The sequence below is a fragment of the Pezoporus flaviventris genome, unplaced genomic scaffold (genome assembly GCF_033815535.1).
Source record: "Pezoporus flaviventris isolate CSIRO_AGI_PZ_B2104156 unplaced genomic scaffold, CSIRO_AGI_Pfla_v1 ptg000007l, whole genome shotgun sequence".
NCBI classification, from domain to species: domain Eukaryota; kingdom Metazoa; phylum Chordata; class Aves; order Psittaciformes; family Psittacidae; genus Pezoporus; species Pezoporus flaviventris.
Window position 1 is genome coordinate 21,522,277 of NW_026892555.1, and position 20,083 is coordinate 21,542,359.

Below are 20,083 nucleotides of genomic sequence, written 5' to 3' on the forward strand. Positions count from 1 at the left end.
GTTCTTATCTAGAATAAAGCAATACAAAATGGATGGGTGGCCATTATTTAAATCATGAGCTAAGTACTTGCTTATGTGACTAAAGAGAATAATTTAACCTGTCACAGACTTCTTCAGCTGAATACTTGAAAGTGAGGACAAATTAGTTACACCCAATTCAAATTTACATCCCTTCACTGTACCTTAGATCTATTTATAAAATAAGAGTACTGCTTCATGTGCAAGCATAAGACAAATAAATATTATTCTCATTATCCTCCAAGAAAGAATCTTGCAGATTTTCCCAAAAAGTTTTCCTTCGAATCTTTCAAAGCAAACAAAAGCTATTGCAGCAATCATAACATGAAACGTATTTTATAATTTTGTCGTATTAGATAATTCTAGCCAGAACAAAGAAATGTGTCCAGTGGTCAGGAAACCATCACGTAAATTCTCCATTCTAACAGAGATCTTCTGTGTGATCTTGGAGTACTCTTACTGTGCCCAAATTCCACCTCTACAGATGTCAGTAAGAACACCTGGACTTAGGTGCAAACACTGGTAATTCAAAGATTGAGACATTTAGACACTGAAGACCAAAACAAAAATAAAAAAGTTGTCATTTGGGGCTTTTTTTCCCTGAAAATACGAAGCAAGATGAAGCACATCCTGCAGTGGTATGCCACGCTCACTACAGTGTAGCACATTTTACTACCTCTCTAGACAGAGAGTTTTAAGATCTCACAAAGATTTGTAATGAAATGCCTTAAGATACTACTGCTCATTCACAAAAATAGAAATAGATTCCCTAAGCACTCACTAACAGCAGCAAGCATAAAACTGAAGGATGTTTGTGCTTACAGATAATAATCAATATAATTTTAATTGACTCTTCAAAATGAAGGACAAGGGAAAAACTGAGAAGAAATTAAAACAGGCAGGAAGTATCTTCTGACAAAGAGCCATTTTTATTTGATTTGATTTTGATATGAATTTGAATGCCTCTACAGTGATACCTAAAACCAAAACACATCCACTCACCAGAGATATCCATAAATGCTCGATCCCAAAACTCATCCACTGTATAGCATTCTGCAGAAGTAATATTCACTGAGAGAACAATATCATCTTCCACATACTTTAATATTAGATTGTTGATCACAATGTTGACATTGTTTACAACACGCCTGATCAGACTCTGAACATAACCTATAAAATGAAACAAATTCTTAGGAGTTATAAGGAAGACATGATGCCAAATTCATTTATTACCAAAATTGTTTTTTCCAACTTGTACTTTTTCTTTCAAAATCAAAATTAAAACAAACTAAGTATCACTAGCCTTTATTTATCCAAAAATCACAGGACTCAGAACTCTTTAAACATTCAGAGCAGTTAAGTCAATCAGAATCCTGGAAATGTAATAAACTATAGGGAAAAAAGTGTAACTACTAGGAATACGCTCTAGAATAAAAAATAGATTTTTGGTGGCAAGAATCAACTTTCAAACTAATTAAGAAAAAGGAAAACTACGGATTGTTGTACACAAAGAATTTTAATGACAGTAATGTTTTTACTTGAAAGACATTTAGACATAGGTTTGGAAAAATGAACAGCATTTCCTAGGTTACATTTCAAGTATACGTGTACTACACCTATTTGTTTTAGAAGTTAACTAAACATTAATATGCCTAGTACATTTTTCATTCTAAAAGCTAATATAGCCACATCATGCTCAGTGAGACCCCTGTGACACATAACAAAATCAATTGCTGTCAACAACCCAAATAGTAAGGACCTGCGCTGATGCCTGTTGGGAAGAAATCCATTTACATTTTTACAGCCATAATGTGATTGGAAAAATGACCTCGTCTGTGAATTCCCAGCATGCAGTAAACACTCATATTTTACCAACATGGTAAAGAAATTAAATACTGCACATATTCATGTCTTTTATGTATATTGAATGTAACTATGGAGCTAACTCATTTCTGCTGGGAAAAAAAATAAAACTAGAAATTTCCATGTTTTAAAATTTGTAACATTACTCACTTCTATCTAAAAATACATTCAATACATTCCATAGAGATCTAGTCTGGTAACTATGCTGAAAAAAAAAAGCCAGTTAATGATACAGTTTTAAATTCAGAGGCTTCAATTGTCTAAGACTACACCTTTTGGGGAGTCCATAGATAGCACTGACAGAAACAAACTTGAGGAAACAAAACTCAAGAACTGTCACTGAAGGCCATATAATCACCCAGTTCTTTGGCAAGGCTCTGACTCATAGGTGAGACCCAAAGAATCAAGGACCAAGGAACTGCCAGAGTTGAAGCACTGTCCATGGTAGCAAATTGTGGATGCCAAGAACCTTGCAATTCCAGGCAACCAGAGATTATTGGATCCAAGAGCTTTATGAGAGCCTCCAGATATGGCTCCTCAAGTAGCCCCTCCAAAGCAAGATGATGCTCTGCAGTACATTATATTCCACATGACAAATTTCAATATTATCTCTTGATTCAAGGCAAAGCATAAACTTTCTGTAAAAAGAGTGTTCAAGGCCAGCTTGGACTGGGCTTTAAGCAACTTGGTCCAGTGGAAGGTGCCCCTGCCGATGGCAGGAGGGTTGGAACTAAACAATTTTTAAGGTCCCTTCCAACCCAAACCATTCTATAATTCTATGAAAAGACAAAAAAAAGCCTCACACAAAAAACTTTAATGTCTTTAACCCATCTGAAATACATTCCCCAAGAAAGCAAACTGCAATTCATTCCAGTACTCTCAAATTTCATTCTTCTGCACAAAACACCTCATACTCCAAATTTTTGTACAAACTCAGAGACAACAGTAATCAAACATATAGTTCCTTGGAAATATTTACATGATACAAAAATGCCAAAGTTCAACTGAGCCAAATTCCACATCAGGAAGAGGGTTGGGGGAGGATGGTGGTGAGCACTTCTACCAGTAGATACAGGACTTGAAAAGAAACATCTCTCAGAATGATTACTCTCATAAAGAGAAAACCACACCTTTAAACTATTATAAGAATAGTTGTGAAAACAAACTGTCTGAAAACGTACAAGAAAAGGACTTAATGTGAACCACTGAGCAGTTAATAAGCAGCAGAAAACATAGTATTAAACAGAAGAACCAAAGCAGCAGAGGGTAAAATATAACACACTAACCCTACAGTTTATTTTTCACTCTAATCTACCACCAACTATAAATCAGTTCTGTAAATTTATTCAACAAAATGGAAGGAAAGGTATAAGGATTAACCACATTTTACTGCAATTTGATTCTATTTGATAATATTCAAGTATTTCACTCAACTTTACATGATTTGTAGGTCAACAAAGACATCCTAGTCTAACTTAGACACTCTGGCCACCTGAATGAAATTTAGGTATTTTACATCATTCAAATACAGCTCAGCTTCTGAATTATTACCTGGGGGTAAATCAGGGTCAGGAGAAGCTGACTGCTGAACTCGTCGTGGTTTTACTGCTGATTTCATGCTTTCCATGGTGCTGCGGTTTGTTGAACTGGAACCACAACTTTCGTGGTCTTCCTGATAGAGGAAAGAAAGCAGCTGAGTCAACCAAAAACAAAAAAAAAAGAAAATAAATATGGGGAGAACAACATGGTGAAGTTGTGGTAAACTAAACTTGTGTTATTATTTTTCCATCAATCCAGTTCTGTGCATGAGTCTAACTGCACAAATCATTACAAAACTAGCTAGACAACTTTAAAAAAAAAATTGTAATTAATACATTCACTTTTATTTTAAAAAAATCATTTAATTATTGTCAATTGAACACTTCTCATTTAGCTGCATTTCTGCTGAAATATTCCTTCAGAGACACAGCTCTGCAGACTACCAAAACAAATACAAGAAAATACTGAATTTTATGAGCTCACACAGCTACACATGAAACCACCTCACATGGTTCCAAGATGTCAGTCATGTCCTTCTTCAGCTAATTGAAACTGACTCACAAAGCAATATATTTTTGCAGACTTTCAGGATAGCTCCAGAAAAGATACATGAACTGAGGACACCTGCTCATCTTGGGCTTATATATAGCTTATTCACCTGAAGGAATTCAGAAGCAGGAAACATGGCTCAATTAGAGTAGATGATATGAACCTTGCAAGGTAAAATTCACAGACACAAGAAAATCTTAATTAGCTGAATTCAGAGTTTTAAACACCTCACTAGTATTCCCATTACATTCCAGAATGACAGTTTAACTACAAAACTCAAGTGCAAGAGAGCCAAGAAAAGTAATGCAAATATTCTTGTATTAGAAAAGCAGGTTAGAAAAGAAGCAAATTACAATTTTTGGCCCAAGCCAAACTATTTCTTCCATTGATGCAGTCTGTTGTAGAAAAGGAACAAAATGCTCTCTGAGTCACGGCACTACTAGGATCAACAATGCGTTCACAAAAGAAGGGTTTGGGGAGCAAATGTCAAGTACTGCAGTATGAAACTGTAATATTCTGTAAATTCTGTAATCACCAAAAAGCAGACAGCTTAAACTGCACTGAGTTTTTGTATAGGATAGATCATGTGTTTCCCTGCATGCTGCTTGGTATTTATAATACTTCTCATATTTCTCTCAGAGAAATTACAAAATGGGATCCTCACATTACTTGCTTCTTAATAGTTTTATGCATGCAAAAATAGAATAAGAAAATAAAAAGTTACGTTACATGTAATGATGCATTTTAAATAAGTCTACAACTTCAAAAACCATTGAACAGACAGTTTCTTTCCTTCCAGTCTGTCTTTAAAAAAACAGAACTCAAAGGGTAATTCTCTGATAAAGCTGAAATATCATTTCAGTAAGAAAAAAAGATGAGCAGTATAATCTTAGTGGGGCGCATGGAGGGGAGCAGGGAATAAAGCTGAGTTTATTTGAAGAAACTGCAGAAGACAGAAGATAGACCCTAGATAGCTTCTAAAACAAGGCTGAGTTACCATTTCAGGCACTGGAACCGGCTTCCCAGGGAAGTGGTGGAATCACTGTTGCTGGAAGTGCTCAAGAACTGTGTAGATGAGGCCCTCAGTGACATGGTTTAGTGCTGGACTTAGCAGTCCTGGAGTAATGGTTGATGATCTTAAAGGTCTTTTCTAATCTAGTTGATTCTATGATTCGATGTGTATTTTGTAATTAGGAAAGCTCAGTTCCCCTTCATGTCTCCAGCTTACTGAGAAAACTTAGATCATAGACTTTTAAGCTAAGATTTCTGAAATATCTTTTTAACTATACCTTCTTTCTTGGAAACCAGTGCATATGTAGCATGAACATATTTTTTCAGATGAGTCATGCTGCTATTTATGTTTTGAACTTGCAAAATACCCTCAGGATGTCAGAGTGACCAAACAGCTCAATTAGCACATTTCCTCCTTTCCTGAGCACACTTACGGATTGCACAGAATGCTGTGGTGGGACTATTTAGTGATTTGATCTGATAGGATCACATTACGCTTGCCTTTTAATATTTATGTTGGCTATGAGGAAAAGAAGGGGGGGGGCATGAGGACGGGCAAGGCAGTCTATTTTTGAATTGTTGATTGTATTGACTAGATTCAAGAGTAAGTTTTCTATCTTCATACTGACATGACCACATTAAACGAATCTTCTCATAACTTCATGCAAAATCTATGTGATACTTTAACCATACAGAGTATAACTAATGCTTGAAGATGAAATAAAGGCAGTTTACACTTTTACCACTTTCAGAGAGTTAAGAAAACATACTAGCACACTGGGTTTTGAGGAGGTTTGTTTTAAAGTAAAGTGGCGAGAACCCTTAGACTGTGTTAATTTTGAAGGTCTCCGAGCTTAGCCTATAAATAAGTTCTATACAATAAGCTTTCTATATTTCCCTGATCTACAAGTCTGTTGCAATGGAAAATGGCTGCAACCATTTAGAGAAGTTGGACCTAAAAGCAACCAAAACAAAAACATACATGCTCCAAGATGATGCCATAATAAAACACAAAATTTTATCTCAGAAATCAATCCACATCAAGTAACAGAGCATACCTACATTTAAGAAGAATTCAACCTGACCAAACATTTGAAATAAGTTTTTTAACCTGGGATAACATCCATTCATCTCCTTGTATTACACAATTATCAAAAAGGTTTTAGAGCTGTACGGACTTTTTTTTTTTTTTTGCTCCTGAACACACACCAATTTCCACACAGCTACTAATACTTTATAAAACAAATGTTGTACTCTTTTATTACGGGAAGATGATAACAGCGGCCATGACCTTACAGGAACTACATTCCTATGGAGATACATATCCAAAAGCTTTCTGTATCTGCACGCTCCTGCTCAATGTTAACTTTAAGAGCACACTATTAATTTCTCAAACGTGGCTGCCTCATAAGCCCAGAAGTAAAACATGTTCATTAAAGGGATGGGAAAAAGTTCCAAGCAAACTGCCAAAACTAGCATAATTATGAAACTATTTAACACTGGAACCAACTAGAGTCACACACTGTGTCTAGATCACAGTGATGTCATCAGAAACACTCAGCCAAAAGGCACTAAAACTACTGCGCTCCCATAAATCCACCTCACACCAAATGACAAACATTTGAAAGTTAAAGTCAAAATTATACTGGGGGTGGGAAGGGAGTTACATTCTGAAAGTGCTAATAACTGTAGCTATAGTATGAGATTTGATAAATGCCTGTTCATTTTAGCAGTAACAAGTGATTACAAAAAACAGTCATAACATCGGAAAACTAAAATATTCACGATGTATCCAGAGAGATGGTTTTTAAAGAAAATGTCAGTCATTTACAAAAATATGACACAAGCTAGTGGGAAAAGGTAAGTAAAGCCCAGAAAACTTAAAAAAATTTAACATGAGGTCCTGCCTATGTTATACAAATATACCTTGGATTAGGACAAATAGAAGGTTGCACAGCCCTGCTCCTTCTTTTCTTTTGGCAAATGCACCAGAGCAGGTACTCAGATTAGATGTTTTTATAGAGCACTATGGTTACTTCTAAAACTATCTGAGTCATAAGTAACATGCTAAAGACACCTAGGCTAGTAAATTCACGTGCAAGTTCCTCAATTTTCTACTGCAATATAAAACAGTTACTGCCAGATTTAAAGCAAATTAAAGCTGACAACACCTGAACACATAATAGATGAGGGTTATTACCATCTTTCCTAACAGGCGAAGCTTATTATCTTTGTTTTTCTGTTTTCCAAATTCAAAATGCACACTACTTTTTTTCTTTAAAATGACACTTTCTCATTTTAAAATACATAAATGTGCAAGGCCTCCAAAACACATCTTATGCATGCTTTATGCGAAAATACTGCTTCCTTTTGGGGATCACTTAGCTATTTATGCAAATATAGTCCTGCTTTTATCAAATCAAGTTAAAGAAAACAAGTTCTTGGAGAGGAAAAAAAAAAATCATAGTACACTAATTTCGCAACAAGATTTCTGCTGGCTAGCATAGATCAAGCATTACTTGCAAACAAGTCAGCAACTTTACTACAATCTCCGTAATTCGCTGCACAATTATCCTGCAAGGAAATCCTTACTAAGAGTTAATAACAAACGGAAATATGGAGACAGAAGATTAATATTATTTTTCTAACAAACAGCAAACTAGCATAACAACAATGAAACAGAGAAAAGTCAGTGACCTGAACATGACATCTGTAAGTATTTTTGAAAGTGTTAATAGTCTAATGCACATTAACTTTAAAATTATATCGTGTATGTATACTTAAAAATGACAGTATAAAATACAGAAGATTTAGCCAAATCAGACTGTGTTACTATTTTGTAGAATTATTAAGGCATTCTGTATTATATATGGAAATTACACTTTCAAATATCTATTCAAGACAGGCCATTTTCTTTCTTTTGCTGTCACAAAACCCGATTTTGAATCTTGTTGAACTGGCAAACCACACAGAATGAGTGTTCACAGATTAAGCTCTCTCTCTAAGGCAGATGAGAACATGATGGAAGACCTTTATTTTCCTACTAGATTCTTTTTTTTTTTTCAATATTATTTCCCTTAGGAACATGTCAAAAATAAACTATTAAAATTATGTACTCCACTATGAAAGAGAAATACAAAGGAATTTGAGGAAGAGATGCAGTGGTAACAAACCTTGATGAGTGGGGGAACCAACAAGGGTAACCTGGTTAAGAATAATGGACAAACTGGAGCAATCAAGAAATAATTTAACAAGGTCTTTGCCCATATTTCATCTTGTTGCACCTGATCTCAGCTGATGTTAGATTCAGAGGAAAGAGTATCAGCAGTGACCAGCAAGGCACACTAAAAGACCTACACTAGATCTACCTCTTGGCCTCTTATCATAAGCCATATTTTGTGAATTCTATAGTAGCATAGCACAATGTGCTCTGAAATAGAAGTATGAGTTAAAAATCCACGTGAAATCTGTGGACAGGCTGAAATGCTGCCACAGCACCCCAGATGAAATCCAAGAAGCTTGTAGCAAGTTTGTTGCAGTGATCCTGCAGAATGTCTGCTGTCTGCCTACTGATTTCTGGGTAATAGCATCTCCCGGTGATGTTGCCACTGTGTTCATTAGCTGATTATCTGAGATGTTTGAGAGGAATGTTCCTTTTTTTACAAGGAAGGGAGCTGTCAGTGTCTGAAAGCCTATGGTGACATGGCTATAGAGCCAAACATAAATAAAACAGGCTATTCTCATTAAGAGTTCCTGAGAAACACAATCCAAGTTTTCAACACCCAAAACAGAGCAACAAATAAAGACTTTGCAAGTCTTCTTGAGGGAAGTGAGTTGTACACATATCTTCTATTTTGGAAAGAAAGTTACATTATGAACTGCTAACTCATCATTTAGTAAAGTTTAATACATTTATTTGGGGGGGGGGGGGGGGGGGGGGGTGAGACCACCTACCATGACGTAAATACTTTTTAAATAGAAATAAACATCTCAAAATGGCTTTTCTGCAATTTCTCCTATGACAAGATTTTTAAAGATTTCACTCTTCCTCATGTTACAGGAAATCTGCCCAGAGCTTTGGTTTGGGGTGATATTGTAGGGATATCTTACTCCTGTAACATTATTCTGTGCTTGTTTAACACCCAGCACAGGGGAGTCCTGGTCTTTGACTAGAGCTCTCAAAGCTACAAAGAAGAAAACAACAGAGTAAGAAATATTACGGTATCAACTGGCAGCTATAATAAAGATCTGGCATTACTACAGAAGGAAAGGTGGAAGGGATGAAAACAGAAAAAGCAGTTCCTAAATGTTTGTTCCACAAAACTCCCTGTGCACAAAACTCTTGTCACTCAAGAATTTTCAAACCAGGGTGGCCTGAAAGGAAAAGATTCGGGAAGAGAGACATAGCAAAAAGACTAATGCTAGGCGAGCTCCTTCACCAAAGCTGCTGATGTGGGACATCCTTCACACAGGATTGATGTGGGCTAAAACTGGTCCCTCTCAGGAAAATACTGCAAAAGCAGTGACCTACAATATTTTTATTCTCTTTTCCAACTTGTGCTCAGAAACCACCAAATCTAATAAAATTAAGAGCATTAAAAGAACTGCTGTTTATTAAAATAAATCTTGAAAACTAATCTGAACAAAAAGGAATATATAATTCAAGTTGAAACGGTTTACTGCCATATATAAAAACTCCAGAACAGTTTTGACTGTTCTGCTGTCATCCAGCCTAACACACAACTCAGGGATTGTTACAGGACCATGACACCCACAGACAGATCCAGACACTGAATTGGTCAGCACCACCACAAACACTTTTTTCTTATACCACTGCATTTCCTCTGTATACAGTACTGGTATTTTAGTTACATTTTTTTGTGTGCTATTCTGGAAGACCCTGTACTGAAAACTGGACGTACTCTCATGCTTGTTACAGGTCCCTTGAAATATTAAATAGCTGAGCACCATTTCTCTAGCACTTACCAAGTATGTTGTCCTGTGCACTGCAGGAAGATGGAAACAACCATGGTGAGCATGGCTCAATCACCTCACCAATTCATCACACAACATCTGGGAACCATTAGCAAAAACTTGGCATATCCAGGTCACTCTTCTTGCAATCTGTTCCACCTGCTAGAAGGCTAGCAGTAGTCCCTAGCCCTGTTTCATCTGGCACCAGACACTTCACCATCATTTTCCTTTGTGGTGGCAGGTTACCAAGTGTACTTGTTTCCCCACACCATCATAGAGGGTAGCAGCTCCATTTCACGCTTTCTTCAGGGGGTACTTTAACCCAACAACATTTCCTACTGCAATTTATTAGAAAGCCAGATTCCACATGCAAGATTTCCCTCCACCAAGCACCTGCCAAAGATGTAGTAATAGTTTTTATTACAACATAACATTGCCACCCACTTCCTTCAGAGGAAGGCAGAATACTGTCCAGACCAAGTTTTCCCCTAATCCCCAAACACTGTTGAGCAGCATACCTACAGCAGGACCCAGCAAACTGAGTAATACACAGCGCTCAAACTTCTAACATCACAACAAACTCTGACACATGACAGGGAAAGACCAGGCAAAAGTCTGTGCCTCAGAAAAACTTATTATCCATGAGAGATCTTTTCATTGCTGGGCATCATTCCGGCAGCATGTGCCTTCAGCAGCTACTGGGGGTTGAAAGAGAGGAAAGGAAGCAATGAACTGGCAATTGATTATACATGTCAATGTCAGAAGGATTAGTATACCCTCTAGGGTCTCCCCAGCTGCCACTGATTTTTGACAAATTTATAGGTTATTATCCTTAAAGCAAATAGTTCTCCATCAAAATTGTTTTAAACTAGTCAATATGTTCAAAACTCACTGGAGCAGTGCAAAAAAAAAAAAAAGAGGAAACAAGACTGAATGACAGACAAAATAAAAAATCATTCTGGTTTCCTTAAGATACCAAACTTAAAACCCAGTGCAACTGAAAAGTACTGGGGTCAGATTTTAGCTTATCAGTCCTTTCTTCCTCAGTTACTGTTTGAGATGGGTCCAAGCCAAATTCGAACTTATGGCCATTTTCCTCATAACAATAACTGAATTCTTCACAAGTTGGGAATGGTATTTTTCAAGATATTTTTATCCAGTACAGGGAGGTTCAAGCGAGAAGAGATTTCTCAGTAGCAATACTCAAACTCTCTACAGTTTTCACTGCATTCCACAAATTCAAAAGGACTGGGAATTTCATTAAAGAAAAAGTAAGATCTCAGCAAACAGTAAAATCTACAGCAGGAGACTGACACTAGCAAAAATATATTTCCTCTTTTTAAGAACTATTCTTCACAAGAAAGAATACTTACAATGGCTTTTTAGGGCCATGTTAGGACAAAATTTCATTTCCTAACTTATTTCCAGTAGTTATTCTCATGGAGTATACTTTTTGTGTATTATATGCACATACATGTGCCAAATACATGAATAATATCCAAATAGCTTTACCAAAATCTACTGGGTAAGTATAATGATAAATTTTAGAGACCTCCATACACCTGGCTGAAAAATCATTTGTCCTAATTTAGATTTCTAACTTTTCAAATTCTAAACACAGAAGCCAAGCTAGTGAAGGATTTCACTATTTAGTTGTCTCAAGCAAAACTTCCATAAAAGCAAGATCATGATTTTATCAAAATGTTTGCCTTTAAACTTCCAATTATACATCAATAGCCCTACTGGAATTGTAACAACTCTGAATAAAAATAAAATACTAAATTTTAAGTTGACTTCCAACACCAATATGGGGAAGAATACATTTTCACTAAATGTAATTTATCAATTACATCCTATCTAAATAATGTTAAAAACGGACTAAACTACAAAGCTGGACAAGTGGCTGCAAAAGCTTCCTGGTTAATCAATGTAAAATAAGTACATGCAGGTACAACTTATTCAAAACACATACACTGAGTTTTTACTTACAATCAGTCATTTCTTCTGCAACTGTCAGTCTGTGATGTGTACACCATTTCCAGGAATTTATTGCTCTTTATAATGTACTGCTTTTTAAATAAGGAAGCTTTTGAAACATTACCTTAAACCTAAACAAGCAATAATTTATCTTCTAAAACAGCAATCTATCACACGCAACTACCAGAATGCTATACATTAAGAGAAGTGTAGCTGTCAACACTACATTACAACTGTTGCAAAGTTTTACAAAATACCTCTGAAATTACAACGCAACATGATTTTTTTAGTCACACTGGTTAGTCTAAAATACAGTGTGCCTCCTTGCAGGCAGTAGGGACTCTTTATCAGCATCCAACAATAATTATTCTTTCTAGTGATCACCATGTGCATGCCACTTCCTTTCTTACAAAGATTTTGACATACAAAATTCCTCAAATGAATGTACCCTCCTTGGTACAAGCTGATCAGAAGGAATCTTCTTTTTTTTCTTTCTTTTTTTTTTTGCTTTACATAAAATTCAGAGCAAATCCCCTTCCTCCAAATATGTGCCAATCCCTTTGAATGGAAAATATCAATTTTGTTTCATCCCTGGTCTAATTTGCAATTAAAGAATGAGTACAGGTTTAAAATAAGGGAGGAAAGTGTCAGCAAGAAATGAAGCTGAGTGCCCAAGGGAACAAAACATAAGGAGCTGGGGAGACAAGACTGTGACTGTGCTCAGCTGTGCACTCCAGCCACATGCAGAAGTAAGAGATTAAAAATTGGACAACAGGGTGGAGATGTAAGATTCAAAAGAACTTGGGGAAAAAATATGTATGTGGGAAAGTTAAAAGCCTGGAAACATCCTCTAATCTCATGCATTGCCAAGCAGAAACACTCAGCAAGAATTTAGTGTGGAAGAAGAAAATCATGTATCCTGTTTCAAATCAAAACATGGAACATCATCTGTAACAAAACTACTGAATAACACAGGTTAAGGAATATATTTAAAGCTAGACTCACAAAAATATTCTCTTACATATATAATTTATCAGGTTTTTCTCTATTAATTTATATTAAGAAACCTGTTTTATAAATTTAAGGTTGACCACAGGTAACACACCAGTAAGTCATGAACTCATTCAGGTTTCTCTAATGTTTATCTTTTTATCTGGTTGGGATAGTGGATAGTTTTAGCTTCTTCAAAAACTAACTTCAAGCATACTACCCATAATACTATAAAGTCATTTAAATGCATCTACATTCACACCAAATGAAGAGGGTTTTCCTTGACTTTTGCTTTTTATCTGCAGTCCTGAAGAGCAGTTGCAGCAGATAATTCAATTACTTAGAAGGCACTTCATAAAAAAAAAGGCTTGATGTGAATTCTACATAATACCAATACCTTCAGGACTAGGATTTGGTATTATGTAAAACAATCCTGTATTATCCACTCATGGCAACCTCTCAGGGATCAGGGTTTAGCACCCTCCCATGGCACAGACCATAGTCCATCTACTCGTGGAACCACCATACACAGATAGACACCCTTCACTTATTCTCTCCAGGCTGGTCTCACTACTGTCTTTCCTGCCCCTTCAAACAGCCTGTGGACCACATATTCACCCCACATCTCTCAGTGTATGTTAAGCTACATCACACATGTACCTACAAAGTTGGACACTGCAACTATCGGTTCTGAATGAGTCCTACATACCATTAAAATGAATAAATAACATTTTTAAATGTGTTTTTTTCAACATACAGCATTGATACACATTGTTGAAGCGTTCTGGAAATACAAAGTTCTAAAACACATCAGTTTGAGCAACATTTTTTCTTGAAATCTTGAATAAGCTTTGTCAACTGGTTCAAGAGCTGCTCTTTCTCAAGATTTACTGGTGGGGAGAAACACAAGTTTGTAATTCATCACACAGGTTAAGTATTTGGTTTATAGTTGATAAGAAAAAACACATCTAGCGTTCATATAGCTAACAGGCTGGCAGATCATTATTTCCAAATTTCCTGGACAAAAACCTGGGGTGCAAAGAACCACACACCCCCACTTCATGCTGAACAAACACCAAAGCACAGATTGCTGCAAACAGGCATTTTATATCTATGTGAGCCTCAAAATCAGTTTCTATGGTATAATATACAAGGTTCAAGTAGACAATATGCTACATATTATGAAAGATACCACAGGACATGATTGAATTAATGCATCATACTGATATGAGTCTCAATATAGTCACACTAAGATAACTAAATATTCATCTTTTAAAATAGACTAAATAGTGTTTCCTACATTGTGACTTTCAGTTTTTAGAAATGATCTGGCAGTTAGAACTTCATCCTAATGCTGCTGCCTTTGTGGAAGCACAAAGGTGCACTTACATGTAAGTACATGAACAGCTTTTTTCCATCAGTCTTTTTTAAACCTACCCCATACTCTACAAGCATTAGGATGAAGAATAGAGTTTAAATAGAAAAAACAATATAAGAAATCATTTAAAATAGAATTTAAAAGTTACTGTTTCAACGTAATGATTAAAAAAAATCAAGAGATGCAATACTGGAGGTAGATTACCTGTGGGGTTTAGTAGCTCTTGAAAAAATAAAACAGTAATAATACAGAGTAAGAACAAAGAACACCTATATTATGTGAAGCCAAAACTTCATGCCAAATCACAGTACAGAATATGGAAAAGTTATCGATTGTGTATATACTTTTATGATTTTCATAAAAACTCTAGATAACAAAAATACTACTAGTCACAGTGCTATCACCTACAAGTCCTTATAAATTTTTACATGACAAGTATCAATGATAAACTTACCTCCAAATTTATATTATTAATACTTCTAAACATACAGATGAAGCTTTCTAAAATGTCACTTCTAACTAAAAAAATTAACCTGTCATATATAGGATCACAAAAAACAAGGAAACTTTCACCTTTGGTCTTTTATACCTGGAGTATAATCACATTCGTTGCAGTCTTGCTTGTCACATACCTCTGCTCCTATGTACAGATAGATTATATTACAGTCTTTTAACTACTTTTCAAGAAAGATTACTTCATGAAGGCATTGTGTAGTATATAAAAACAGATTAATATACACACAGCATATGTGGGTATACTTATAGCTAAACTGATAGGTATTTACATATAGTCTGTGTATCTATATACATACTATATACTTATAAACTTTAAATAAAAGTGTCAGATTTCTAATATCATTATCTATTCAGACATTATTTTTGCAACTAGTTCCACAAACAAAAGGGTCCCATACATATCTGCATGGACAAAACTCGTACTATGCAGGTTTTCCCCTAGATTTTGTCTGCAAAATAAATTTTAGAGAAAAAACACAGATGGCCCAAATACAGCACAACATTTTCCACAAGTAATCTGTGTTCCTGTACTCAGCTTAGCAAAACAGTGTGTGAAAATGTTTCCTGTGACAAGTATCACATGATATTCATCTGTGGTATTCACAATGTGATATTTTACTAGAAAAATATCCTTGCATTTAATAAAAAACTTTGCATGTGGTACGTGTTGTAGGCCAGGGAAAGTATTTTTTGTCTATTCCTTTTGTAACAAACATCCATAACTTTTCGTAACTACCCCTGTAAATTAAAGATCTTGGCCTGATTTGTTTTTCCCCCCCACTCAGGGTTTACACTTCAATGTGAAACATTTCCTTGTCTGATCAGGTTTTTTAAATGTATAGAGATTATAGACTTTTTAAGACTATAAAACAACAGTGCTAAAAATATATAATGAAAACCATATTTATTTATTTATTGCATAAGAATATGCTTGGTTTAGGAAATCAAGCAGAGGCTTAGATTTTTCTTGTAATATGCAAGCCACTCTCACCACTACACCACTTAGGTCAATCATAACAAGATTTGGAATATTACATTTTTCTAGTTTCAGATGGAAAAATTCTTAAGCTCCAAACATAACAACAACTGAATGCCTCAAAGCCTAACAGGCATGATGTGAGATAGCAGAAGACTGAACACATTTCGCTTGTTTCTACATGATGGGGCCAACTGGGATTTGTTCTAGAATAAAAGCTTTGTGCTCTAATCAGGCCCTAAAGATGAGTCAATATACCAAGACATTAGCTTTTCACTTTCAGAGAGCTTTGATTAATGTAAATCTCTGATTAAATCACATTTGTTGTCTCTCATTGGGATGTTTAATTAAGGTGCACAGCACTGATTTTCAAGGGGCTGAATTTATAGATAGTGACAGCTTTGACTATTTACAATTCCCAAAAGCAGGAAAGCACTTCAAGGCTGCTGAGGATTCACACATAGGAAGGATTGGAAATTACCAAGTTTCAGCGTACTCGGCTTTCATACTCTTTCCTAATCAACTCTGATTTACAGCTGCAGAAAGCAACAGAGTAACTCCTAGCAGTAGCTTTGTGTTCTATCGCAAGGGACAAATGACCAAACACAACAGAAGCATTTCTCTAATGCAGAACACCCTGCATGGTTTAATTTTTTTGAACAAGATTAAATCCCCACAAAAAAAAAAAAAAAAAAATTTTAAACAATTCTAACTTCAGAAGTCTTCAAAAGCACCAGAAACTGAGGGCCTCCAAAAGGAATTTTTGCTGACTGCTGCATCAGTGGCATGAAGAATAGAAAACTGCAGGAATGAAAGAGCAAGCGCTGAAAAGTAGCAAGGCGTTTCAGTTGAATCAAGCACATAAAACCAGAGCTGTTTTTCCAGTCTGAAAACTGGGCATGGTCCACAGAGTGCTGAGGAAACAAACGCAGAAATACATGGTGCACATCACATCCCAGGGGACCCAAGAAGGACCAACATATTCAGCACTTCTTTACTGGTCCCACCCCTTTTAATTTCCCCATCATCACTCTTATGCAAATGCTACACTTGGCTTAATACATTCCATTATGCTTATGCCCATCCACCTGTATTCATGCAACCAAAAGATGACAGCTCATTTTGCCAAATATCTCATGAAGAAAGTATATGCCAGCCACAGACCACTAGTCAAGTCCTTACCCACCTTTCTATTGTTAAAATGATCAAATTACAGTGTCCCAACCTCTGTAACAAATTCTTCCTAATGTCACGAAGGAAAAAGGAGAAAATGCTCTTTATTTCTGCCTTCCACCCCAGAGTCTCATGTTGCTCCCCTTCTGCACTTGCCAATAGGACAGAGCATGCATCTGGGGAGAGTATCAACGCTGTGGCAGTACGTACATCAGAGAGAATCATTAAATCAAACTGAAGTTTTCTCTTGTACTTCCAAGTGTGCAGTAACAAAGCCAGGGATGTTCAATTTCCTGGGGCTGCTATCCCTGCAAATATCCTGATCACATTTTAAAAACAATCCTTCATACCGAAGAAAAACTTTCAGGCAACAAACTAATTTTTTTGGGTGCCATATGTTAGCCCAAGGAGGAAACCTGTTTTATGGTAGCCCTAAAGATGAGGGAAAATTAGTTCAATTCATAGACATCTTATAAGAAAATCAGATTAGATGGTCAAAAGGCTCCTGTTGATCTTAAAAGTCTATTCATCCAGGATAGTAGGAAGCTTCTTAACACCAATATTGACTACTGAATAGTGCCAGAAAGGATGACTAGTAGATTATCACAAATGGAGGTGGATAGTATGACAAAGATGAAAAGAGACAAAGGAAAGAAGAAAGCAGAGTGGTAGAAACAAACAAAAAAAGTACTCCTTTAAAATAGTATCTTTAATAAAGGAAGAAATACAGTCTTCACCAAAAAGTGTGAGTCATAGCATGGCCAGGCATCTGGCTTAATCCAAGGGGGGAGGAGGAGACACAACTAGTAGGCATTGCTGTAGCTCTCTTTCACTGGTATCTCTTTTGCTGTGTAAACAATTATCTCTCTAAAAGATTTTAAAAGGACCAAAATTTTCTAAATGGCTTATATGTAAGGTCTGTAAGTTCACCAAAACAGTTTGGAAGAAGTTATGAAAATGGGTTTCTGAACAACAGCCAAACCAACTAGCCTGAGAAAATTCCCATAAGCATCTCACACCAATACTTCAGTCAACTACAACATACTAAGTTGAACTACACACAGAGTGGTAAATCTTAGTTCCAGCATTATTAAATGGAAAAAGAAACCTCACTCACAGTTGACAGTAAATTTTAATTTGGCATCTGAACGTAAAAGTATGTCCAATAATTTATTTTGATCATACAGAGACAATTACATACACGGCTATTACTAGATGCATATTAAATACCTCAAGATCTATAAAAGTTATTGGAAACAGGTTTTTCACCATACTAGTGTACACTTCTTTAGATGAGTACCTTTTAAAACATCTGAATATCCCACAGCGCAGTGTTCAGAAACCAGGTGCCAGGATGCACCTCAGATACATCCTTTTATTCTTGATATAAAACCAGACCATGTAAGACAATCTAGTTAGAATGGAGATTCTGTGTTCAAGCATTTCCAATAAGCAATGAAAGACACATTTGTTAACCCTCTATACCTAGCAAGGTTGTATTTTTTCCTTCCCCCACCACCACCTTCTGAAGAAAGGAGCTACGTTTCTCAGATGGAAGGAGCCCAAGTTTCCAAGTGACTCTGCCCCAGTATTGCATTCAAGTAGAGTTCGGGACATTCGCCTCAGAGTGGGGAGGTAGGAGGCAGCCAGCAACAAGGGAAGACTCAATTCATTAAGCCTTTTGCTGAAGTCTATGCAGGTGGATTACTGAAGCTATATTACAAAATACCACCATGACTGTGTAACAGCACCTTGTTATGAGCTATTCAGTAAAACACTTTATTGAATAAAAGTACAGCAAAACCAGCTGTAGCAAACTATGCCCTCCAGAGAATCGTGAAACTACCTGCTACTCACATGGTATTTTGTGCAGATGCCACTCATATGTAGGAAATTAAAATGGCTAAGTATGTTAAAACTAATTTTTGGGCAACAAAACTATTGGTTTCAGAACTGCATTAATCAAGAGCAATACAGGAAACACACTGGGTAAAACTACTGAACTAACTACCTGTGAGTTTTGACAACTGGGGAACCTGCTGGGCCACACACACAGTGAGGGAAGGGCTGTGGATAACAATGGATGAGATGCCAACCTTTAGAGTCACGGGCTTTGCAGACTTCTCACGTACAAGGACAGTGAAGGAACAACACTGCCACCCCCAACCTGATCTCCCAGCACCTTAAACACTACACCCTGTAGCAACAAGAAGCCTTTTGCACAACCTACAGAGCCAGTGCTTGGCCCAAACAAAAAAGAGTATTAGCTATTTACACAGTGAACACCAAGAGGTATGCAGTTTCAATATAACAGAGACTAAGGCCCAGAGTAAGGACTACCTCAGAATATGTTTATGTACTAGAAACTAGTTCTAAAGTTTGATAAACCTATGAGCCTTATTACAGACTTTTTCCAAAGACTTACACATTGCTGGAAGTTTGTCACAGCTGCTGTTACATGGGCACAAAAGAACTGATTTACTGAGCAGACACTGTAACCCCAACACGTGGGAATATACTATTTGATGACTTTCAGAAGTTGAACAAGACAGATGAAGCCACTGTTTCTTCCTGAATGGGCTACACATGACAGACAACCAAAACCAGAGCAAAGGAACAATGTGTATTTAGGAATATGCTTTTATTTTTTGTATTGCAGGAAAAATAGGATAACCTTGCATGATCAAAGCTATTTCTTATTCAATAATAAAAGTAAATGTGACAGAACACGTCAATTTATACTCAAGAATAAATACCAAAAATATTTTGATTTGTGCAAAAAGCTGTATCAGCCAAAGATGACACAAAGATACATTTAAATTCATCACAAGAGTGTTCAACCCTGAAAGAAAATCATGCTATACAAAGGAAGCTATTATGACCTGAAGGTGGTGTGAGACACTGAACTGAGATCAGACTCCACCATCCATTGTCTCAAAGATTGGTGTGAGAAGCTGAGGTCCACTATGTCAAAGGTGGGTGTGAGAACCTGAGATAAGACTCCATCCACCATCCAATTGTCGGAGAGATGGGTGGGAGGAACTGAGATAAGACTCCATCCACCATCCATTGTCTGAGAGATGGGTGTAAGGAGCTGAGATGGGACTCCAGACTCCACT

At 36.4% G+C, this 20,083-nt stretch overlaps 1 protein-coding gene across 13 annotated transcripts in view; it reads right to left on the bottom strand.

Moving 5' to 3' along the window:
- The window catches only part of VPS13B (vacuolar protein sorting 13 homolog B), a 439,608-nt gene that overhangs the window by 394,943 nt on the left and 24,582 nt on the right, over positions 1–20,083 (bottom strand). For all 13 annotated transcript variants that reach the window (XR_009742462.1, XR_009742463.1, XM_061448008.1 and 10 more), the window contains exons 3-4: positions 3,433–3,553; positions 1,021–1,188 (exon numbers count right to left, since the gene is read on the bottom strand). Coding sequence is in view for 11 of the 13 variants with exons in the window: in XM_061448008.1 (XP_061303992.1) it covers positions 1,021–1,188; positions 3,433–3,553 (289 nt within the window). In the remaining 2 variants the exon portion in view is untranslated. The remainder of the gene's footprint in view (positions 1–1,020; positions 1,189–3,432; positions 3,554–20,083) is intronic.